General features: G+C 37.9%; 1 protein-coding gene across 1 annotated transcript in view; it reads right to left on the bottom strand.

Annotated features, from left to right (window-relative positions):
• LOC127428076 (chemokine-like protein TAFA-4) overlaps positions 1-25,173 on the bottom strand; it is a 77,760-nt gene extending 52,587 nt beyond the window's left edge. The window contains exons 1-3 of the mRNA XM_051676140.1: positions 25,028-25,173; positions 2,046-2,161; positions 1,823-1,937 (exon numbers count right to left, since the gene is read on the bottom strand). Coding sequence (XP_051532100.1) covers positions 1,823-1,937 — 115 coding nt within the window. The 5' untranslated portion in view covers positions 2,046-2,161; positions 25,028-25,173. The remainder of the gene's footprint in view (positions 1-1,822; positions 1,938-2,045; positions 2,162-25,027) is intronic.
• Between the last annotated feature and the right edge of the window lie 334 nt (positions 25,174-25,507).

Here is a 25,507-nt window from a genome sequence, read left to right as displayed (position 1 = left end):
ACGTATGGCTTTGGCCTTGTTTGCAATTCTAGAGTTTTGCTTTATTTGTTTTTCTTGCTTTGTTGTTTCTCTCTCCCTCTTGCAGGCTAATTAACACAGGTGTATGCAATAATAAATCCTTTGTTGGGATTGGTTGGGAGAGGGAAGCAGAATAAAGCCAAGGCAGATCTCCAATGCAAGGAGCTTCCCCTTTCCCATTCCAGACTGTAGTTCATGTGTTGCTGCATACTGTTTTTGTGCTAATAGCTGTAGTTCTGGTTACTGAGTTGGAAGCAACTTGTTTCTTTTATGGACTGAGGGTGATCTCTGTCATTTTATATATGGAAGTTGTAGGGAGGTGGGTGCCATTTTGTTTAATCTTGTATTTTCTCCTGTGTTTAGCTAGTGAGGGAGTTAGGGTAAATTTATTTTGTTTATTTTCATTTTCTTTGTTAGGTAAGTTGGTTTTGATTCTCGCACTAGTGATTTTACGAAGGCAGAGAAGATTCCTTCTGTTTGTTATTTTGGCCTTGCCCCCTCCTGAAGCCTTTGAAACTTCCTATTTCTGTTTCTTTAATAAGTGTTATTTGATTTTTAAAATAGTTGACTTATTTTTGAGTGCTGGCACGGGAGAAGGGAACGCCAAAACCTTTATGTTACTCCTCCTCAACCCTAGACCGGGGCAGGACGTAACATGGCAAATAAAGGAGCGAAAGCAGGTGTAGGCAATGTGATTTAACTTGTCTTTGCCAATCATCTATCCTGTTCTTTTGTTCTGCTGTAATTGTCTAGTTTACAAACTACATTTTGTTTTTGTTTTTGTTGTTTTTTTTTTAAATTAGCTAGAATCCCCCTTTAAATGAAGGACCGGGCCGAAAGTGTAGATGATGTCTGTACTTTGCTGGAATTCAGATATGAAATCTGAAAACTTTTGTGACCTTCACAACACATTGCTGCTATAATTAGCACCATGCACTGATTAAAAACACCTCCATGAAAACAGGAACCTCTTCTCCAAATCAGAATGAAAAGTAACATCAGTCAGACTGGCTCGAGATGCTTTTGGCATTTCTGTTCCAGCAATAAGGTCACCTTGCATTAGCAAGAACTAAACAAAGAGAAGTCATAATTAAAGAAAGTGTGTTAATTAGCTGGAGCAACACTGACATTGGGGAAGGACTTTGCATAATATGAATGATTCAGCGAAAGAGCCAGAGTCTGACCTTTTGGCATGCTAAAATATTTATCTTCTGCTGGTCACTCTGTTGCCATTAGGGAAGCTTTCATGAATTATGCAAATTAGAATTAGTTAGCTCGTGGGTGTCAATTACCATGGGTAAGTGGACATTATTTTAGTTTCCGTGTGTGTGTGATGAGGTGAGAAGTTTATTACCTGACCATTTAAGATCATTCATATTAATACAGACATTATAAAAATTGTCTCTATGCTTAACTCCCATTTAGGGAGTGACTTTGCTGGTGTCCGTTTTGTTGTTACTGCAGTACAGGAGTAGTGTACTATCACATAAATAAGGCACAGCTGCAAACGATCTGTGTTTAATTTCCTCAGTAGGACAGCACAGACAATAGCAGTAATTATGTGTTCATATTAGAGGTCAAAACTTTGTGAAATGTCCTTTTATAAGCTGCAAGCTGAAGTTGAAAGGCTCACTGACTTCCTCTGTAGTTCACAAATATTGGCTGTTCATTATGCAGTGTTGTTGTTTGGTGTATAACATCAATGATCAGTCTGCTTTGAGACTTGCTATGCATCTCATGTACAATAATGAGAGTGAATTGAAGAATCTGCCCTATGTTCGTAACTACATATGCTTTGGCATACCTGTATGTCCCCGCAGACTCCGTGTACCCGCAGAAACTGACTGGCACGACCACATTACCAAGGTGACCAAGAATACAACCTGCAATGGCCACACTGACCGCCCCCACAGTTTCATCTAGAAAGAGACCAGGACAAAGAATAGAGTGTTGAAATAAGTGTAAAGAAGTCTAATTCTTCCTCATCACTCTGTGTTGAAGGTTGCGAGGATACAGAACCAAGTTACCTTTCTGTCCTGTGTACTCTGGCCAGTCAGATCACTGTCTTCCCTGTGAGCCGGCCATGTCCTCTTCCTTATCTCCTCCTGTGTATGCACTCGCTTCCTCAAACAATGTTCAGAACCTAAGGAGACAAAAGAAAAACATGGAAAGATATGGATCAGTTCAAGGAATGGAAACAGGAGCATCATAAACCTATTATTTTAAGTGGCAGTTCTGGCTCACTTGGTGCCCTGAGACATGAGATGACACAAAACTGTTTATATTTACATTCATTCATTTAGCAGATGCTTTATTGCGAAAATGCAACTGACAAATGAGAATAATACAAGCTGAAGCAGTTGATCCAATGGAGAAGACAAAACAAGTAGGACTACAAATTATATTGAAAAGTACTAGAGGAGTCAAAGGTTACAAAGAAGTCTAAGTAGAAAAAAGTTGAACTGTTTGTTAGTTTTGAACAGATGCGAAAAGGCTAGGCAGTCAAGTGCTCCTGAAAGAGGTGTGTTTTTCAGTCTTTTTTTGAAGATGACAAAGTCCCACTGTTTGGGACTTTTGAAGAACTTAGTAGTTCTTTAAACAAGTCCCCTGCACACTTCCTACAAAATTGGAAAACAAACGGCTGTGACGTCATTTAGAACTAAATCTGGCCAAAAAGGTGTTTTTGAGTTTTGGTGGTTCGTAACAGCTCGTAAAGGTGAACTTTCAGGAAAGATTCTTACCAGCTGCTGAACACCTTCTTACTGCCATTGGTCCATATCATCGGTAGGTGTGACCTGGAGCTCCACCTACTTTAAGATCATGGCCTTGTTTAGTGTGTTAGAGCATTAGCGCTAAGAATGCATAAGTTAAACATTACAAATTACGCATTATCTACTGCATATATATTACTTTAATAATCATCGAGTAGTTAATACAGCTTCTTTTACTGATCTAGTGTGAATTCTACTCATAAAATGAGGCATGAAGTCATTGATAACACATTTATATGTCGTCATAGTTGTTTTACATGTAGTCTTGAGTGTCCTAATATTTAAATGTTCCTCTAAACACCTCCCCCTGCAGTGTGGCTGGTGTCTGAATGTTTACAAACAGTATGTCGTTGCTCAGCTGTTTCAAACTTCTTTTTGGCTCTGGGTGAAGAATGAAAAAGCACTTCACCGTGAATGTGCTGGGGCTTTAAAGGAATATTCCGGGTTCAATACAAGTTAAGCTCAATCGAGGTTTTGTATAATGTTGATTATACAAACATTTATTTTCAGTCATCCCTCCTTTTCTTTTAAAAAAGCAAATACTTAGTTTACAGTGAAGCACTTTCAATGTAAGTGAATGGGGCCAATTTTTACAATGTATTATTTGAGCTGTAAAGTTGTTTAAATTGTAATTTTTACAGTCACTTTTGGGTGTTAGGGTTTGTTGACATTACATCGTCATGGCAACGTAGTTGTAAAATTGGCCATAACTTTACCCAGAATAGGTTAGTAAGTGATTTTATCACACTAAAATCATGTTAACACATATTGTTTATGTCTTGTGGCTAAAGTATTTTAACGTAAAAAAATTGGCCCCCATGTACTTCCATTGTAAGTGCCTCACTGTCAACTCAATTTTTGCTTCTTCATTTTTTTAAAAGGAGGAGCAAGTCTAAATAATTGTATGTAGTAATCAATATTATGCCACAAATACTGTCGAGCTTAACTTGTATTGAACCCGGAATATTCCTTTAGGAGTTGCTGGTCTAGTGGTGCAGATTTTATTCTGCATACAAGCTGAGGGTTCAAATCCTGATCTATAAAAATAGAATAGGCAGAATTGACAGAATTTAGATTTTGTTTAATTTTGTTTAAATTTAGATTTGTGAATGCACAATTTCTACCACAGCATTATAGACAAAACAGCTTATTTACCTACAATAATCATGCAACCTAATTTTTAAAGGGAATAAAAATTGTTTGGAAGTTTCATTCAAAATACACTTGGCTCAAAAATCTGTTTGGTGAAATGACACATCTGGACTTAAAAAACGGTACATATAGGCATAAAACGAAGACATGAATATGATAAGAGCAATTTGAAACTGAAAGAGTAAAAAAAGTAAAAGATGAGATAAGATGATCTGAGGACAGAGAGGGCCGTAGATGGAAGGGCTGACATAGTGGGGCAAAAGAGAAGCAGAGATGGGATGAGGAAAAGAAGGGCAGCTTCAGAGAGGACATCCACCCTCAGGCCCCTGTTCTTCAAAGGCACCCCCACACACACACACAGGCAGTGAGGCCACGGAGATGGGACATATTGATATATTGTTTACTGTAGTTCACCTACCCCCGGGCTCGAAGTGATCTCACAACCACATCACACACTCACAGAGACCACCAACAGACATCTTGCAAGTTCAGTCGCATATATTGACATGCTTACACATGCACCAATACGCAGATACACTATATTGCCAAAAGTATTCGCTCATCTGCCTTTAGACGCATATGAACTTAAATGATATCCCATTCTTAATCCATAGGGTTTAATATGACGTCGGCCCACCCTTTGCAGCTATAACAGCTTCAACTCTTCTGGGAAGGCTTTCCACAAGGTTTAGGAGTGTGTTTATGGGAATTTTTGACCATTCTTCCAGAAGCGCATTTGTGAGCTCAGACACTGATGTTGGACGAGAAGGCCTGGCTCGCAGTCTTCGCTCTAATTCATCCCAAAGGTGCTCTATCGGGTTGAGGTCAGGACTCTGTGCAGGCCAGTCAATTTCTTCCACACCAAACTCGCTCATCCATGTCTTTATGGACCTTGCTTTGTGCACTGGTGCGCAGTCATGTTGGAACAGGAAGGGGCCATCCCCAAACTGTTCCCACAAAGTTGGAAGCATGGAATTGTCCAAAATCTCTTGGTATGCTGAAGCATTCAGAGTTCCTTTCACTGGAACTAAGAGGCCAAGCCCAGCTCCTGAAAAACAACCCCACACCATAATCCCCCCTCCACCAAACTTCACAGTTGGCACAATGCAGTCAGACAAGTACCGTTCTCCTGGCAACCGCCAAACCCAGACTCGTCCATCAGATTGCCAGATGGAGAAGCGTGATTCGTCACTCCAGAGAACGCGTCTCCACTGCTCTAGAGTCCAGTGGTGGCGTGCTTTACACCACTGCATCCGACGCTTTGCATTGCACTTGGTGATGTATGGCTTGGATGCAGCTGCTCGGCCATGGAAACCCATTCCATGAAGCTCTCTACGCACTGTTCTTGAGCTAATCTGAAGGCCACATGAACTTTGGAGGTCTGTAGCGATTGACTCTGCAGAAAGTTGGCGACCTCTGCGCACTATGCGCCTCAGCATCTGTCATTTTACGTGGCCTACCACTTTGTGGCTGAGTTGCTGTCATTCCCAATCGCTTCCACTTTGTTATAATACCACTGACAGTTGACTGTGGAATATTTAGTAGAGAGGAAATTTCACGACTGGACTTGTTGCACAGGTGGCATCCTATCACAGTACCACGCTGGAATTCACTGAGCTCCTGAGAGCGGCCCATTCTTTCACAAATGTTTGTAGAAGCAGTCTGCATGCCTAGGTGCTTCATTTTATACACCTGTGGCCATGGAAGTGATTGGAACACCTGAATTCAATTATTTGGATGGGTGAGCGAATACTTTTGGCAATATAGTGTATGCACGTGCACAGTAAACATGCCCGTAAAAAAAGTCTAGTTGCCATGGGTGAAAAGACACAAGGCAAAAGCAAAATTAGGAATAGGTCAAATTCCTCCTTGACTGTTTTACCTTGGTAGAGAGAAGTGGAATACAGAATGAATACTGAGTAGCACGATAAATGTTGCCTCTACCATTCAGTTGACAACATGACAAATATACCATCATTAACATATATATTGTCTGCAACCATTAAAGAAAGTCAATATATCAAATATATACTTTATTCACATGTATGAATTAATATGTGAAGAAAAAAAAGCTTTTACATGGATTGTGCTCAAACATAGCAACACCATTTTAGGCTATAGATCAGTTAGGCCTAAAAGGTGAATCTCACAAAACTTTTCATGTCCGAGTCATATTTCACATAAGTCACGCGTCATAAGAAAGACATTAGAAATGATAGTTTGCATTAAGAAAATGAAGCCTTGTTAGGACCATTGTAACAATTCAACATTATTTTCATGACAGTTATGCTCTACCTTATTCTCCTTACTGTTATGCAAAAAAAAAAAAAACAATGACTAATTGAATAATGACTATTTATATATATTGGTAGAATTTGTTACATTTTAACTTATGGTTATTTAATAAAAAATAAAAAATTCAAGTAATGAGAATCTAAAAGAAATGACCATTGAGAATAAAAAAAATAATAATTAAAACATCTGGAAGCAATTCAATAATGGGAATTTGGTGGAAAATGTCACAATGCAAAATTACCAAAAAATAGATATACAAATTCTAAAACACAATAAAATGGTCCATTTTATTATTATTATTATTATTATTATTATTATTATTATTATTATTATTATTATTTCATTTTGGGGTGAAATGTGACCTGGACATGTTTTCTTGAAAATAACCCTTTAGATCTTAATGAGTGATTGTGTAGATTGGAGTGTCACTCTGCCCCCTTGTGGGAATTATGTGAATTGTAAAGCCAGGAGATCTAAGGGAAAAAAAAAAAAACATGAATTTTGTCAATATAGGTTATTACAGTTTTTTCCAATTGGATACATACATTTCACAGAATCATTGAACCATTTCCTCAGACTAAATACACAAATCCCATTATAAACTACCAAATTTCCAAACTCTTACAAACACAAAAAAACTCACTATTTGCTGAAAAACTTTACCCACAGCAGTCAAAACTAAATTATCCACTCAGAATCACACTCAAAAAAGCATTTATGTTGCACACATTAAGCATCAGTACACACTCTGTGCTGCAAAAGATAACACTTTCTCATCAAAATGAATTTTATTCAGATTGCAAAGAAAAAAAAACCAGTCGGAAACAGTTGGAAACAGTCTGACACAGAAAAGGACATCTTATTTCTCAATTTCCTGTATTTACTGCATACTCAATTCTTAATGCATTTAGTGTCACCTTTTGAAAGAAAAATGGCCAGGTACTGTAAAAAAGTAGCCAAACAAACAAACAAACAAAAAAACATGGTGATATATCATTATTGGCCACCACCATATTTACAATTTCAGCTTCTTGATTTGGGGTGAACTGGCAGTTTCTTCCAATATTTGATGGTCTCTAAATTCTGTAGAGATTGAAAAGGCTGGGTTTCCCATACATAGGAAAGCCAAGTGTTGTGCAAATATAAAATACTGTAAGAAATACCTGTAACCAACAACCTACCTGTTCTCAGTTCGAAATTTCCTAATTATTCTAGCAACAGTATAAAAATGTAGATGTGGCAGCACTCTCTGTCCAGCTTCCGTAAATCTCATACCATGGTTGATGACATTATCTTTCACAGTAGCTCTTATCTCATTTGTCTTCCTCTACATCCTCATGCTCTTTGTTGTTCCATGTTTTTGATGTTTCAATGAGCAATTTGTTTACTTTGATATATTTGAGACACTGAAGTATTAAATTTTGGTTGATTGTGTTCACAAGGGTGAGATGTGTTTACCACATTATTTCATTGAGTTTTGTTTGTTTGACTCCCTTGATTTTAGATTTGAAGCTGGTGTATTCACAATGACAGTTGTGCTGGAGTGCTGTGTAAAGATTTTTGCAAATAGAGTGCATGAGAACCACAAACTGTGTGGAAGCAGGAAGCAGGAAAAACAGTATAAACCGTTTTGCAGAACGGGTACATGTTTCTGGCACATTACCAAGAGAAACATGAATTGGTGAATTGTTTCAGTCACAGTGTGTATACAACTGAAAAAACTGTAAGTTAATATTTTGTAAATATATTACTATTATAAATACATAAAGTTTTAAAATAAATATTCGGTGTGACCACCTTTGCCTTTACAACAACCAATTCTCCTAGGTACTCCTGGACACAGTTTTTCTTGGTTGTTGGCAGATAGGATGTTCCAAGATTCTTGGAGAATTCTCCACAGTTCTTCTATCTATTTAGGCTATCTCAATTGCTTCTGTCTCTTCATGTAATCCCAGACTGATCCGATGTTCAGTGGGGGGCTTTTTGGGGGCCATGACATCTGTTGCAGGGCTCCCTTTTCTTCTATTCTAATCTTTTCTATTTGCAAAAGTAATGTTTGGGAGTCTAACATTTATATTTCCTATTGACACACTAAAGCTGAAGATATAAATAACCACCTTAAGACAAATGCTTTTGTGAAACATCTTATGTGCCTAATACATTTGCACAGTACTGTATATATATAAAGAGTGAGTGTATGAAAGTTTCATGTCACATCCACACACACACTTTGACTCATGCTGTTATTTTAATTATATGATTGTGTGTTTACTTATGCACTTCATAAAACACTCCCCATTCAACTGCATTAACATGTGTGTGTGTGTGTGTGTGTGTGTGTGTGTGTGTGTGTGTTTGGTTTATGAGGAATTTTTTTAGGTTACAAAGTGGTAATTACAAGGGTATTATGCTATAAATGTGGTTTATGAGGACATTTCTAGTGTCCCCATAATTCAAATCGCTTAAAAAAACATCTAAACGATGTTTTATTGAAAATGTAAAAATGCAGAACGTTTTTTGTGAGGGTTAAGTTTAGGGTTAGGGGATAGAATTTATAGTTCTTACAGTATAAAAATCATTGTCTATGGAGAGTCCTCATAATGATAGTTGCACCAACATGTATGTGTGGGTGTGTGTGTGTGAGTGAGTGAGTGAGTGAGTGAGGGTTGATTAGACATGCTGCTGCTCAGACAGGCAGCACATTTCCCATTCTCTTTAAACAGGCACACCCACAACGCGCATTACTAACAGCCTTGTGTTCTGACACATTCATTAGAGCAGCTCGTGTTGGAGTGTTTATTACTCCTGGATACACACAAGAGCTGACTACACATCTTAACACACATAAACTGCTGTCCACAGTCATGACATTGTAAATCATCCTGTTATCTCCTGTATTTTACACCATTATTTCTATACAACACCTCTAATTGCCTTTAACTCATGCAAATGTGCATGTGTTTGCTCATGGGAGGATGTGGATGTGGCTGTGGATGTGGATGTGTATGTGTATATCCGTGTGAGCTTGTGTGTGTTGTATTTACCAGTGTATTAACTGAAGGACTCTTGAGCAAAATGACGGAGAGCATGACAGAGTTGATCATTATGTGGAGTGGGACGGTCTGCGTAGGAAGCTCTGTCTGGAGATTGCGTTAATTTGCATTTGGCTTAACCTTAATCACAAACACATAGCCAAGCGCACAAAAACTTCATTGACATGCACAGGCTCAAGGCCACCTCTGACTAAGATAAAGAACTGTGCCTGGCATTTATTGCCATCATCTCAGGGCCGGATCTCACTACAGACACATTCAGATGTGGCAACACATCCCAAGGTGGAATACTTGCCCCGATTTCCTGAAAATAAAGCACAGCACCAACTGTACATTACCTGCTAGCTGGAATCATTTAAATTGACCGGCGAATTGTGAATTGAATTTCAGAGTCTTTCGGAAATACGGTGCGTTAAATTGAAATGGACTCCAATATTACACACTTGGCTGGATGACGATAATAAAAACCTTTTAGACTGCTTGATGGATCAGTCTTGCATCCACAAACTGAACAACAACAAAAACTTTGAACTATTTGAGGAAGAAACTATTGATTGGTTGAAAACTGCTTATTCACCCATTATTAATGTGTCAACCAAATTGGAAAAAATCATCAGTGTTGACATAATGGTGAACCCAGGTAGAAATAAGTATGTTTGGATGGAGAGAATGAAAAGATTCTGCCAATTTAAGACAGTAGTTTACATACAGTAGTATAAACTTCCATAAAATTCCACTTAATTAATTGACACTTTGCCCCAATAGATCTAGATCAGTGGGTCTAAAACTTTTCATGCCAAGTACCACCTTCGTTTAAATCAGAATATCCAAGTACCATTTAGTCACAACCAATTGTCTCTAGTTCTTTTTTCTTTTCTTTTTTTCCCAGCACAGAGCAAATGTATATCTCTTTGAGAGAAACCTTAAAGGAATAGTTCAACCAAATATGAAAATGTCTGACCAACCTGCATTACTTTTTTTCTTTCGTGGAACACAAAAGGATTTCTTTTTTAAATCTTCACATGCCTTTTTGATAAAAATGAAAGCTAATGACATTCGGCATAAAACCACAGTAAAAAGTAGTCAATACCACTCATGCACAAGGCTATATTCCAAGTCTTCTGAAGCCTAATCGCTATGTGCGGTGAACAGACCGAAATGTAAGTCGTTATTCATTCTCAAATCAAATTAATGATCAACAGTTTGCAGCGCCCCAAATCAAAAATAGCGACTATGGCGCAGGTTTGACAAGCAAGACCAATGAGGTTTGATGTTGTTGATGTCGTCTAATATGCGCCATATTCACCATTTTTGCCTATCCCTTTAAGGACAGTGAGCAACACACAAAATGTCATATTTTGATTAATATCAAAATTAATGTAGTTAAATCATGGTGCTGAAGACACTCATCTGTTCATTCACTAGCCCTTTTGCAAATTTGTGGAAGGACCTTACCAGACAACCATATATATCACAACAAAAACATTAAGAACTGCCATCCAATTCAAACACATTATTTTGCAAACTATTTCACATTTTGCAATCCAATTCAAACACAAAAAACCATCAACAAATATATGCAAGGTAAACGAAAATACAACCCAAACTACGGGAACAGGTTTGGTATTACGTTGGGTCGCCAGCACCAGGAGACACAATAAAATTTTCATCAAATTCCTGCGGATCTGTCCACTCTATCTCGCCCTCTCTCTCTCTATCACTCATTTTCACTCTCTCTCTCTAACCCACAAAAGCCATTTGCAACAACAATCCTGATCCTAAATACACCATTTCATGCTCTGGGGCTCAAACAGAGCAGAAAAATGAATCTCTGCAAAACAGCTCTATCTCTCTGACTAGGGGTTCCACCAAAAATGAGCACAAACCGCATGAGGGCCAACAGAAGTTCTTATAAGCATCTCGGATTTTTGGAAAAATGCACAATATTGAAATACGGCGGGAGGCAGAGGCCTCAGGTTCATTTATCTGGCTTTTCATTGAAACATTTCCAGCCTGCTGCATTCCCACGACTCCAGGCAATATCGGTCCGTGTGTGTTTATGTGCGTGAGCATCTATAGTGAAGCTCGCAGTAAAGCTCAGACAATCTGAACGGACACAGGGAGTTTCCACACCGTATCAGTCTGTTTGCAGATGAGTACATCAGCTCTTGCTCAGCTGATATTACTGGAGATAAGTAGGCAATTTCACCACCTTGCACTATACAGCAACTCATTTCAATATGTATTCGTGAGCTTGTGTGTGTGTGTGTGTGTGTGTGAGCGTGATTATTTTAGAGACTATTGGAGCTGTACATGACTTTCTTCCCAAGTTTAATCTACAAGACTATGCAAGGCATAGGCTGAACACTTCAGCAACAACAGATTTTACTTTTACACACACACGAGCACAAACACACATTTACTTAGCAATCTAAATCGGGACAAACCATTGACTTCTACTGATATTATATAAAGCTGTTTATAAATACTACAGACCAAACATAACCCAAACCCTACCCCAAGGAAAATATATATATATATATATATTTTGTGTATGAATCATTTTTCCAATTGAGGACATCCCCAAATATCCCGAAAGGGAGGTTTTGTCATATTTAGCCAACTTCGGGGGACAAATTTGTACGAGAACACACACAGATACTATGTGTCTTAAATTATTCATTTTTTTAAATACAATCATTAATACGAATGGCTGCAGGTCTGCATGGGTAGAAAAACAAGTACTCTGTTGCCAAATGTATGTGTCAGCGGTGTTAAAAACCGACAAGTTGCATTTTAACCAAAACTAAGTGTAAGCAGGTATGTTGCAGGTCTAAAAAATATATACGTATCTAAGCAGATCTTTTCAACAGTCAGCTCTTACACAGCCCTAAACTTACTACATTTGTTTTTTTTTTTAGCCCAAGGGTAACATGTTGACAAGGGTACAGAGTTAATGTTACAGAATAATTGATCTTCATTGCACTTAAGTCCCATTCATCGCCTGTTGCTCAGACTGGACTCATGGTCCTCAAGATCCAATGACTCCACCAGACTGTTTTTTCCTCTCTTCTATTTCCTCACAGACCCAGTAAGACGTATCTGTAACCAGTCTTTCATTGCAGGGGTTTATGTGTGCATGTGTATGCTTGCCTTAAAACTTAAAAAAGTGCCTGTGTATCTTCTAGCTAAGATTTAAACATCACTTTTAAACCCTCAGAATAAGATGTAAAGTTAGTGGTAAGCTGAAGTTCGGGGCTCACAGCTCATTTGCTGAGGTGCTGGTTCTCACGGGAGTGTCTTGAGATGGCCCAGAGCTTTGCTCTGATGTACAAGCTCCATGAAGTCCACCACGATGACCTCATTTTAACAGAATGAGATGCTTCGCTGCTTCATTTGTTCATGTACAAGCTGTTTTTTTTATTTTATTCTGCTCTTATATTAATTTTTAAACTAAGTAAGTGTGTGTTTCTTTCTGACTTACCTACACTGTTAGAGACAAAATATCTGAAAATTTTTCCCAAAAGTCTGTAAAAACAAATCCCTCATTTTGGGGAGGTCCTCAAACTGAAAATTGTATAAAAAAGACAAAATATATCATATCTTTATTCACTTCTAAAAACTCCCAAGCATTTTATGTTTAGGTTAGGGTAAATTTATATTAATTATAGGAATTAACTTAATTATGAACAATACACTGTAAAAGTCCAAAAGAAAAGTTCTTACCTTCAAGCAGAGTCCGAATTTTACTTATTAGCCCACCAGCCAAGGTGGCTGGTAGTTGAAAAAATTTACCAGCCAGTCAGATTTCTTACCGGCCATTTTTATATTACATTTTTAAATTGCATTTTACAAGTGGATTTTACAGACATATGAGACAAATAAACAATACTGTATGCATGTTTAAAAGTGAACTGTATTTTTAAATAACTGTATTGTTTTATAATTTATGAAATATTTAATTGCCAGATAGTCCATTTAGAATAATTTTTCAGATTATTTCAGATTAAATTTGTATTTTAAAGAACATGTTGTCATATGAACGACCAGTAAGTAACTCTCATGAGCCTAAAAGTACACACAACATAGTAGCAATTATTTTTAATTGGAGTGAGTCAGTTCAGCCAGCTCGGATTCATAAGTCTTTTTGATTCACTAAAAAGAGCCAACTCATACAGTCGTGCGTTTGGTAATCAGACAACAGTTGTTGATTCACTAAAAGAACCGGCTCAAAATAGTAATTTGTTAGTGAATCAGATTACACTGTCGCTTGTTATGGCTCACTCTATAGATTCAAAAGAACCGGCTCAAAAGAGTCATTTCTTTGGGAATCGGTCAACTGGTAGTGCTTTATGTTTCGTCTCACGCTGTAGATTCAGTAAAGTTGCTGTGGCGCTTAATAGTAATACCGGAGTATTTTAGTCCGGTTTTCTGTCCGCACCACCGGAATAAAGCACGTTCAAGAACCGTTAACGGCATGGGTGCCTGCAGGATTTCATCTGAGGGTATGCACAGAAATCTGCCTAATACAACCTTATATCTAGGGGGGTCAAGGGGCATGCTCCAACGAGATATTTTGTTTGAGAGAAGCATTTTTTTATCTCTGTCCTATGAGTATGAGTAGCGTTCATGTAACTATTGTTTATTTCTTCCAGTAACCGTTCAGAACAAATGCGTTCTCACTCTAAAAAAACTAATCGAGCAGAATGCAGGTGTCTCGAGAAGCGTTTTTTCAGTTGAAGAAGTTCATTTTAACTTGAAACAACGTCTACAAATGCAGCGCTCCCATAAGAGATGCTAAAAACAAAGTTAAACACAGTTGTCAAAAGACATCCATCTAGCGAATGTTTCCATAGAAAATGATTTAAAAACAGCACAAGTGGACACAGAAACACGTTCAGTTTGAATAGCCCCTTGTTCACATGACACAGCACTAGCTGAAGTTTCTCAAAAAGACAGACTTTTGCTTCAATTGATTGTAAGTAAATTTCCACTGTATCCAGTGCTGTTTGTTCTGTTTTCATAAATATCCCGATACTGTTTTCCTCTGCGTGAGAAACCGTTCCAAATGATTCAGTCAGAGAGTGCTCCAAACAAATTGTACTGAATCTCAAATTGGTTCAGACCGTTTTGCAAGTCCGTTTGGCCAATTCACTGAAAAGAACCAACTCAAAAGAATAAATGATTTTGCTAATTGGGCATTGCTAGTTCTTTTAAACAGCCAACAGAAATGCAGGACACACTTCATGATTGATTAAATATTCTGAGAGCAAATGTTTCACAGGTCATTTGGTGCACTCATGGTACGCACAGCGCATACGGCCATACAGCTGCAGGCACCACTGGTTAACGAATCTGAATGTCTTGAAAACAATTTGGTTTTTATTATAATGCCATCATTACCAGAGAATTTGTTTGTGTGGTTGTGAGTAATTAAAACTTACTCACACATCCACTCTAAATCCAATAGTGGTCTTCCCTTCATCCCGATGGCATGAACACTCCTGTACATTACTTTCATCTTGCATCGAGATGTACTGCTAACGGTACGTGCCCACTGGCGTGGAAGAAATCTGCTCAGACCCGCTCACCACCAGAGAGCTGGCCAAGTTTGTATTTTCTACTATTAGCTTTCAGTATACGAGCAATGATGTCATCTTAACGATGCACGATTACAGTTGGAAAAAGGCCAACTTCATTTTTGAAGTGTGTGTGGGCAGGTTTATGTGGTTTACGAGGACTTTTTTTAGGTTATAAACCGGTAATTACAAGGGTATTATGCTATAAATGTGGTTTATGAGGACATTTCTAGTGTCCCCATAATTTAAATCACTTAAAAAAACATACTAAACAATATTTTATTGAAAATGTAAAAATGCAGAAAGTTTTTTGTGAGGGTTAGGTTTTGGGGTAGGGTTAGGGGATAGAATCTATAGTTCGTACAGTAAAAAAATAACTATGTCTATGGAGAGTCCTTATAATGATAGCTGCACCAACATGTGTGTGTGTGTGTGTGTGTGTGTGTGTGTGTGTGTGTGTGTGTGTGTGTGTGTGTGTGATAAATCTAGCCTATGGGTATACTGTATGAAGGTATAGACTCACTAGCACTAAAAGGCTAATAACTTCCTCCCCTAAAGCAGTACAGTCTGCTACATTACCACACTACCCTTAAACATATTACACTCACAAGCACAAACACATGCATACCCACATGCACATGTGTCAAGTTTTTAACATTCACACCATTTACCACCCAACAGCAACATGCACCAACATCTGTCAGCCATCTACAAGATTCTAACAAGCCTGACCATCAGTTCAGCAGCTCCACTCAAATAGCATAACAAAAAAGGTTTGGACTGCAGTGTCTGAAAGTCTGTATCCAAAAAGCAGGCTTCCTGACATCTAGGTAGAAAAAATGACAAATGAGAACTTTTTAATATCTTAATTGTTTCTCCTAGACAGCAAGGAGATTAAATGAAGAGCAACTTGAGACTACTGGTTACTATAAAACTCTTGATTTTTCTCCTAAGTAAAATACCCTAGTAATCTCACATGTCTCCGCTAGAGTGGCAGAAGAAATCTCTACAATATCACACACTCAGATAATCAGATTTTAATATATTAAATGAGCTATGCTATCCACATTAACAGGATAGTTCATCCAAAACTGAAAATTCTCTCATCATTTACTCACCCTCATGCCATCCCTGATGTGTATGACTTTCTTTCTTCTGCTGAATCCAAATAAAGATTTTTAGAAGAATATCTCAGTTCTGTAGGTCAATACAATGCTCCAATGGTTAAATCTATATCTTCAGAAGCTATATGATAGGTGTGGGTGAGAAACAGAACAATATTTAAGTCTTTTTTTTTACTCTAAATCTCTACTTTCACTTTTACATCTGAGGCAAATGTGGTGCCTGTTTAGTTTCACTTTCACATCTGAAAGTGAAAGTTAATGTGGACATTTAGAGTGGATTACTTCTATGTTTCATTCAATGTGTTTTTGGAGCTACAAAGTCTGATCACCATTCACTTGCATGGTATGGACCTATAGAACAGAGATATTCTTTTAAAAATCTTTATTTGTGTTATACACATCTGGGATGGCATGAGGTTGAGTAAATTATGAGATATTTTTTTTTTTTTTTTGGGGGGGGGGGGTTGAACTATCCCTTTAATTGTACAGGCCTAGTTCTATTCTCTTACACTATTATGTCAACAATTGTTTCATTTGATTCTATTTTTATTTCTTCTATTTTAGGACAAACATCTGAGACAAAGTTGAAACTGAAATGAACCAACACTGAGAACCCCCAAGCCAAACCTCCTGGAGAATTGGTTGTGAGAGGCCATGATGAGTTCATCAGTGAGCCAACCATTCACCCCCTTTTGATCTACAATCAGTCTCCTACAGCAAATGAGTAAAATGATCTCATGAAGGAAACAAATGTCATCAATGTTACCAAAAATTAATATTAAGTAAAAACAAACAACCCATCACCATGCTCTACTTGTGAAGTCCATATTCTCTCTCTTTCTCAGATAAATGTTTTTTTTTATCATCGCAGTGATGTGTGACCCTGTCAGTATGTTTTGTTTCAATGCTTATTTGGACAATCAATGAGAGAGGTCCACCACTGTCAGAGATGGGGTCTTTCTCCTTGCCCTCATCCCTACAAAGGCATGCTGTGCACGGTCACAGTCCCGATTATCTCACACCCCTCTATCATTAATGACCAGACTCCCACAGGCTGCTGCATAATTAAAATAATGACTGAACGTGTCGGGTGTGCAAAGAGAAGGGCCAAAGGAGAAAGGGGGAAAGAGTGGGAAAAGGGAAAAGAAAAAAAAGAGAACAAAAAAGGAAAGAGTGAGTGTGAACAACTGTTAATTTTACAAAGTCAAGGATGTGTCAGCAGTGTCAGTAAGTGAATTAATTTTTCTGTGGGGCTCTGAAGTGTGACACAGAATCGCTGTGTTACCTCAGGACCACGGGCGTCCAACCTCTCGTGGATATTCTCCCTTTCACTGACTTTCATACACAGAAAGACACACACACACACACACACTCAAATCTTTCTAAAATTTGAAGTTCCAAAAAGCACATAAAGACTCCAGTGGTTAAATCCATGTCTTCAGAAGCAATATGATAGGTGTGGGTGAGAAACAGTTCAATATTTAAATCATTTTTTTTACTATAATTTCTCCTCCCTGCCCAGTAGGTGGTGATATGCCAGAAGACTGGAATTGCCAAAAACAAAAGAATGTGAAAGTTAAAGGGGAGATTGATTAAATATTGATCTGTTTCTCACCCACACTTATCATACTGCTTCTGAAGATATGGATGTAACCACTAGAGTCTTATGGATTACTTTTATGCTGCCTTTATGCGCTTTCAGAGCTTTAAAATTTTGGCACCCATTCACCTGCATTGTATGGACCAACAGAGATGAAATATTCTTCTAAAAATTCAGCATCTCTTTCCTCCTGTTCAGCAGAAGAAAGAAAGTCATGCACATCTGGGATGGCATGAGGGGGAATAAATGATGAGAGAATTTTCATTTTGGGGTGAACTTTCCCTTCAGCTGTATTACATAATTTACTAATAAAAATACAACTCACTTTTGGTGCCACTGTGTAGACATTTCAAACGGAAACTGAAGCGGACACGTGCCAATATGTTCAACAACACCTCCAGCTTTGGCCACTAAAGAGCAGTGATTCAAATTTCAGTAAACAAAGACAATTTCAGGAGCAGAACTTTCAACCTTCTGTCAGTAAATTCACAGTGTGATCGATCTGGCATGACAAAGTAGCTTAACCACCTTAGCCAATGCCCTGAAAAGACCTCCATGGTCTTTGCGTACCAATTTACCTCAAAGAATGTTCTGTGAAATTCCTCAAGGTACTAAACTGTGGATATTTGAGTGAGCTTATTCCAGAATTGTTATTCTACTGTACATAGAAAGGTATACTTATTAAACTTTGTTCATTTTTTTGTTAATAATTTTTTGTTCAAAGCTTTAAGTAATGTTTAACTAATGAAAATGATATCAAATATGTCTGCCTATCGGATACTTTCTTTGCCAGAGTCAAGCAGTTTGACATGCTAAATTATTTATTATAAAATAAATTGTAAATTGTGATAGCATTTTAAATTGAATCCACTCAAATTTGTTATTGTATAAGTACTGTTCAAAACCTGGTGTAAACTGCAAATATGTGCACATCTGTAACCACACATTCCATATTAATACTATAATACTTGGTGGAAGAATTATTTATTTATAAAATTATTATTTATAATTATTTATTGAACATTGTTGTGTTTTATCATACTGGTTCTGTCACAATTTTAAAAAGCAATAAGCCACTTGAGGCCATGCATTAGTGATTTTACCTTGATTAAGGGGATTTGAAGCATTTCACTTCATTTTTGGCCTATATAAGATAACTCCTTAGCCATGGTAAAATCACTGTAATGCAGGGCGTTGACTGGCTTATTGCTTTAAACTTGGTGCTTTACACCCTATACTGCACAGATATGCACTCACTCCACTGCAGCGAGCAAAACATTGAATGAATATGTGTATTTCCTTTGCTTTGAGCTTTAGTTAATCACACACTGACTACAATGGTGTCTAATAACAAAGATTACTAATAATCATGACAAGCGTGAACATCTGCCACACAGAACGGGGTATCAAGTTACTCACACACAAGCTTAGACACAGTTTGCATACTCTCAACCTCTCAAGCCTTTAAATCTCACAATAGGTCTGAAAGCTCATACGAGCCACTGAAAAGACAAAATAGGTTTATCGATAGAGATTGTTGTCAGATGACTGAGAATCTCCACAATTGAAAAGCAGCATTTCGGTTCCATTTTCTTGGGCCACAAAAGTGCTTAAAGCTGCCCACAAAACTGAAGCACATGTAATAGGCTCATGTTTTTCTTTTTAGAGTTGTAACGTGAATACTGAATGCATTGCTTCACCTTATGTCAAAGCAACCCAATCCACTAAGACGAGTAACCTATGGTTTAAGGTCGAAATGTTCTATGCATATTATCAGTATTGTGGGTTTATTCTGAACGCAACAGTGCTGGCTTCTGTTGATGTAACACCTCAACATATTTTAATTTAAATCTGACAACTCTCACTGACACTGCTCAGATCAGACAGAAGAGCTTATGAATTCAACATATCCCATACTAAAGCCGAAGAGCTTTTTCCTATAGCCTGTTATTTAAAGCGAATCCCATTGAAATGGGTGTCATCCATTCTGAGTGGAGTAAACCAATCTTAACTGCCAATCAATGTAGAAAACAGGAGGACACAGATGCTATTTAATACCATCAGGACAGACAAATTGTAAAGCTATGTCAAAGGAAAATGAAAGAGAAAATAAGAAAGTCATGGAGAGAGAGAGAGAGCGAGAGAGAGGGAGAGAGAGAGAGAGAGGGGAGAATGGATAATAGATAAGAATATGAGCCAGCATCCTCACAAAAAAAAGTAATTTAGCAGAACTATGGCACAGTAATGGTATCAGATGGTAATATCATGGTTCTTTGATACAGGGTGGTGTCCAAAGGTCAGAGATCTGAGAAAATAGGATTTATTTTTTATTTATTTTTCATTTAAACCTAAACAAATAAATAAATAAATAAATCTACAAAAAAGTAATTAAAATAAAGAATATTTAAGATTCTGCACAAATTCTTGGTCACTAATCAAATCTAAGCAAATTCCTTGCTTCCACTGAAGCACAAGAGATGCTCTTTGGAAACATTTTAAATCATGTTGAGATAACATGGATCATGCCAGCTCGAGTGCGTGCTGTCATTAAAGACACACCAAATATTCATGTAAATAACTGACATAAATTTCAAAATTATTTGTAATGAAAACTTTGCATTAAATTAGAAAATAATGCAAAACAGAAGCAGCTCCACAAACAGTCTCATACTTTTGGACCTCACCCTACACCATGATACTGAATGATAACCATTTTCATGCACCATGGTATTTACATAGTACTCCAAGGTACTTTAAAGAATACCATTGTACTTCTATGATATGTACTTCAAAAAAACATGTATCTGTTGATGGTACAAACACATGAAAACCCGATGGTAATACCATGGTAATTTTTTCTTAAGGGTTTTTATTATTATTTACCTCAATAGTCTCATTTCTATTTTTTTAATTAATTATGAATATGCATTACCGTACATGCATATAAAGAAAGTTCATCTGTTTTCACACACAATGCTTAAAATTTAAAGGGTTAGTTCACCCAAAAATGAAAATTCTCTCATGATTTACTTACCTTTAAGCCATACCAGAAGTGTATGAATTTCTTTCTGCAGCAGAACCGAATTTAAGATTTTTATAAGCCCATTTCAGCTCTGCTTGTCCATACAATGCAAGTAAATGGGTGCCATCAGGCTGCTGGCTGTTTGACGGTCCAAACGGCATATTTAGGCAGCATAAAAGTAATCCACACGACTCCAGTCGATCAATGAATGTCTTCTGAACCAAATTGATACGTTTGTGTAAAAAATAAATCGATAATTAAAACTTTATTCACTTTTAAAAATCGCTTCCTGCCAGCAGTCGATGCATCACGTTACTGTCACGTGACCTAAGCACAATGGTGCGTTCACACGAGAAGTCGGAAGCGCGCGCTTTGTTTACAACAGAGGAACGAATGTCACGTGAGAGTTAGGTCATTTCAAACAGCAATACAGCATTGGGCAGAAGCAACAATTTAAAGTTAAAAACATTTTAATTATCAATTTGTTTCTTACACAAACCTATCGATTTGCTTCAGAAGACATTAACTGATCGACTGGAGTTGTGTGGATTTTACTTTAATGCTGCCTAAATATGCCTTTTGGACCATCAAACAGCCAGCAGCCTGATGGCACCCATTTACTTGTATTGTATGGACAAACAGAGCTGAAACGGGCTTATAAAATTCTTCATTTTGGTTCTGCTAAAGAAAGTCATACACATCTGGGATGGCTTAAAGGTAAGTAAATGATGAGAGAATTTTCATTTTTGGGTGAACTAACCCTTTAAATCCTGTTTGAAGAAATGCGTTTGAGATGCTTGACAGTTTTGGTGTTGGATTGGCATGGTATAAACAACCACATTCTTTCTTTCACATTTTCTTGCTTTGATGTATTTTTTCCTATATTTTGAGGTTTCTGCACAATATCCTTTCAGTTTTTTTAGTTGACTAATGTGCCCTCTTAGGCCTCCCTTGTTTTTAAGGTCTCAGTGCCAACTGGCATGAAGTGCGTGAATGGGAGAGACAGAGAATACAAAAGAGCCTACTAAGGCCTGACTCCCTCCGGTGTCCCTGTTTTTCACTGTCAGCACTCACAGAGCCCGGTATTGAGACCTGCGTCCAATGGAGCATTGAGATTTGTGAGGGGAAGAAGAATGAGCAAACCGGGGGAGAAAATGGCCATCAGGGACAATCTCATTTACAGATGAGAGAATTTCCCATCACCACCTTCTGTTCCTTGTGAATTTTTCACTCGTTCTCTCTTTTCATCATTAATTTCTTTCTCACCCCTTTCAATTTATATCACTGCCTCTCTGTCTCTCCATCTCTTTAATAACTCCCCCCCCCACCACCACCACCACTACACATGCTCTCTACTCTGTCTCTCTCTCCCTGGTCCTTGTCTGTTCTAAGAGCATCCATCCATCACGGTAGCAGCACAGAGTGGATAGGCTAATGCCAGCTCAGAGCTCAGAGAGCAGATTTGTCCAGCTGAGCTGCTCGCAATTTGTGCCTAATCTATTCAGGGATTAATCATGCATTAACAGTAAATTAAACTGTAATATCTATAAAGTATAAGAGTCATCATTGTGTGGTTTGATTAAATATGATTTTAAATTGTGTATAAAAATAAATAATTAAATAATTGAATAATAATTGTATTTAGAGCCCCAGTAAACAAGCCGAAGGTGACTGTGGCAAGGAACACAAAACTCCATAAGATGTTGGTTAATGGAAAAAAATAACCTTGGGAGAAACCAGGCTCACTGTGGGGGGCCCCCAAAAGAATCTCTCCCATACTTTCTCCAGTTCGCCTTCTCAATCCCACCACAACCCTACCTCCTAATGTGAAAACCACTCCAAAAAACAACTCACATGAGAACAGAAGAGAAGAGAAGGTGTGAGGCTGTGGGAGAAGACAAGAGGTGCAGAAGGTGGGTTTTGAGTTCATGCTGAAACAGACATGACATCAATAGAGAGGAAACCAATCGGCAGGCGGGCAGCGCTCAGATGTGCTCTTCCAGAATGCACATGCTCTCTCTTTTCACTTTATCTCCTTTCTCACAAGGAACAATGTGCCAAAATGAAAGGGATGACTGTATGTGTGCAAGAGTTGGAAAAATACAGAAAGGAATAGAGACAATAGAGAGAAATATACATATGGACCTTTTAAGCACTGGTTTCATTAAGTAATCTCATTGGGCTCAGCTGCTGCTTGGCTCTTAATGCAAGTGTCGATGACAATTAGGTCGCTTTACATGCTCGCCCAACCTCTGCTTCTCTCCGCTAATCTGATGACACGAATGCCTCTGCACAGCACCGCGGAGGACGCGAGACAAAGGGGAAATAATTGCTCCCTCTCAGTACTAGTTGGAGAGAACAATTGGGGAAGCATAGAGGCAGAGCTCACCGGTGAAAGGGGTGTAGACAGCGATGATGAGCAATTACTACACGATGTGGGGAGGTTCTCATTACCGCGCCAATTAAAGTGCGTTAAGGCAGACAGAGCTGAGAAGAGTGACAGTCATGCAACGGACCATCGCTGCATGGCTGCTGTTTACAGAGTGATTTCTGTAATTGCTCTAGGTCTAGTCTCCGGAGTCCGGACTAAAACTCTGAAACACTTACAGCTTTTGTGAAATTTGGTTGACTGCAGTTGGTGCGTTTAGTTCAGCTGGTACATTGAGCTTCAGCCTCGCAACTCTATTCGCTTCCTGTTGAGAGATCTGTAGGAAACTGTCAAAAGCGCCGTTTAAAAGCGCCGGATCATAGTTGATAAAGTTCAAAAAGTGCTAAACAGTAATGTAGTCTAGGAGTCCACCTATCTTTCTTAGGATTTTGCGTATGCCCACCTGAAATAAGTGACGATATGTATGGCCGCCAGTACAACGAGTAGGCTTTTGACCCGGGACATTTTCAATCTAATAACGCGATACCGCAGCACCGTTGAGTGAATTGTGTTTTCTTTTTTTTTTTCTTTTTTTTTTCTTTTTTTTTAATTATTATTATTATTATTATTATTATTATTATTATTTTAAAAAGTGTACAGAGATTCTCTCTAAACGCGTACGGAGCGCAACTGATGGCACTGGCAAGACAGACAATCTGACTAAACTGATCCACCAATCAGAACATTCATTTCAGACGCGATTGGATATTTGCTAACCAATCATATTTACAGTAAGTTTCAGTAAGGGGCGGGACATCCTAATGCCAAGCAACCATGGAGCAACCATAATTTGCGCTGTAAATGTATTTCCCTGCTAAACGTATATATATATATATATATATATATATATGTGAAATGTGGTGTGTGTGTGTGTGTGTGTATATATATATATATATATATATATATATATATATATATATATACACACACACACACACACACACACACACATTTCATTTAAATTTAAATTATGCAATTCAACTTTGTGAAAATACCGCATGTTATTGCACCCGTGCTAGTTTTTGAGGCTCTTTGCAGATGCTGGACAACTGTGTCCCGTAAATATATCAAATGTCTTTTTTTTTTTTATTTTATTTTTTTTTTTTTTTTTGCCTTTTACTGCTTTCGGTGGTGCCTTTTTCTTGTGATATCAAATCATTAAAATGTATATTTCTTAGTAGGAAAGAATTTCACTATACACAGAAAAGCACATTATAGTAGCCTACACGAATAAAAAAACAACAAAAAAAACATTAATTATTACGTAGGCTATATGGTAATACAAGATAACGTGTTAACGTGAACATTACTGCACTCATATAAGCTATACAATGCTTAACAGTTTATTGCTTATTATGAATGTATTAGTTTATTAATTAGAGTAATTTTCATAGTAGCCTAATGAAAGGAACATTAATAAGACCTATAAATGTAAATGCATATTTAACATCAAGTTACCATATCAATTTATTATTTATTTTTTTTATGGATTTTTTATTTTATTTTTGTATGCATTTTACATATGTACTGTACATAACCGGGTGCATGTTTTGTTTTGGTTTTTTTTTTTTTTGGGGGGGGGGGGTGTCCTTCATAAATTCACAGTATGCCCACCTCTTCAGACTCTACACCACTGGTGCTAAGCATCATAGAAACACCGCATGATCGCTTATTTAACCCCGCAGCGCATCAGTCTCCTCACGCGCAAAGTCCTATAGTCGAACTGAGCGACTGATCAGGACGGACCGACTCCAGCAACTAGTCTAGAACATTGGTCAACTAATCTAGCGCGTCATTGGTTTAGGAAAAAAATTCAGATTCCTTATTTGGATCATTTCCAAATCCAGACTTTAGTTCTCGTGATGTAAGCTGGAACACGCGCCCTCATATGTCAAGTTTCTCTCGTTATCAGCTTACATTTACTTTGCATTTATTAAACAAACCACATCATTTGCAGCCAAAAAAGAGAAACTGAGCAGTTTTACCTGCGTTTATGAAAGCGAGTGCATTCTCCTTGCTTCAAATTAGAGGCTACGGCAGGAGTCCGGAAGACAGATGTTCTTAAAATGAGCTTGCTTTCTACTCACTCCAGCGGAGCTCGACTTCAAACTGCAGGTCGAGCTCAAGAACCGCCTGTCCATCACCCGGACTGCGAGTGGGCAAGAGCGTAACCGAGAAGGTCCCTCTCCGGCGCGTAGTTCATAAACCTTTGTCCATTATTTTTGAATCTGTTCATCACACATCTCCGACGGGATGAATAAAAGAGGGAGAAACGACAAACATCGTCAGCGTTTGAATCTCAGAAAAGACGTGCGTAAATCCAAATGAGCTTTAGTAGACTAATGACCTAATAATGTTCCAGACATGCTTGTTTGGTTATTAACAGCTGTCTTCCCGCGAGGCGTTCGTCATACGCGTCCCGGAACCGCTGGGACTGTGAGTGATGGGGAAGTGTGCGATGATAA

The sequence above is a fragment of the Myxocyprinus asiaticus genome, chromosome 37 (assembly GCF_019703515.2).
Source record: "Myxocyprinus asiaticus isolate MX2 ecotype Aquarium Trade chromosome 37, UBuf_Myxa_2, whole genome shotgun sequence".
In the NCBI taxonomy this organism is placed as follows: Eukaryota; Metazoa; Chordata; class Actinopteri; order Cypriniformes; family Catostomidae; genus Myxocyprinus; species Myxocyprinus asiaticus.
The sequence above is the reverse complement of the archived record's forward strand: the minus strand, read 5'-3'. Positions and strand labels throughout refer to the sequence as shown.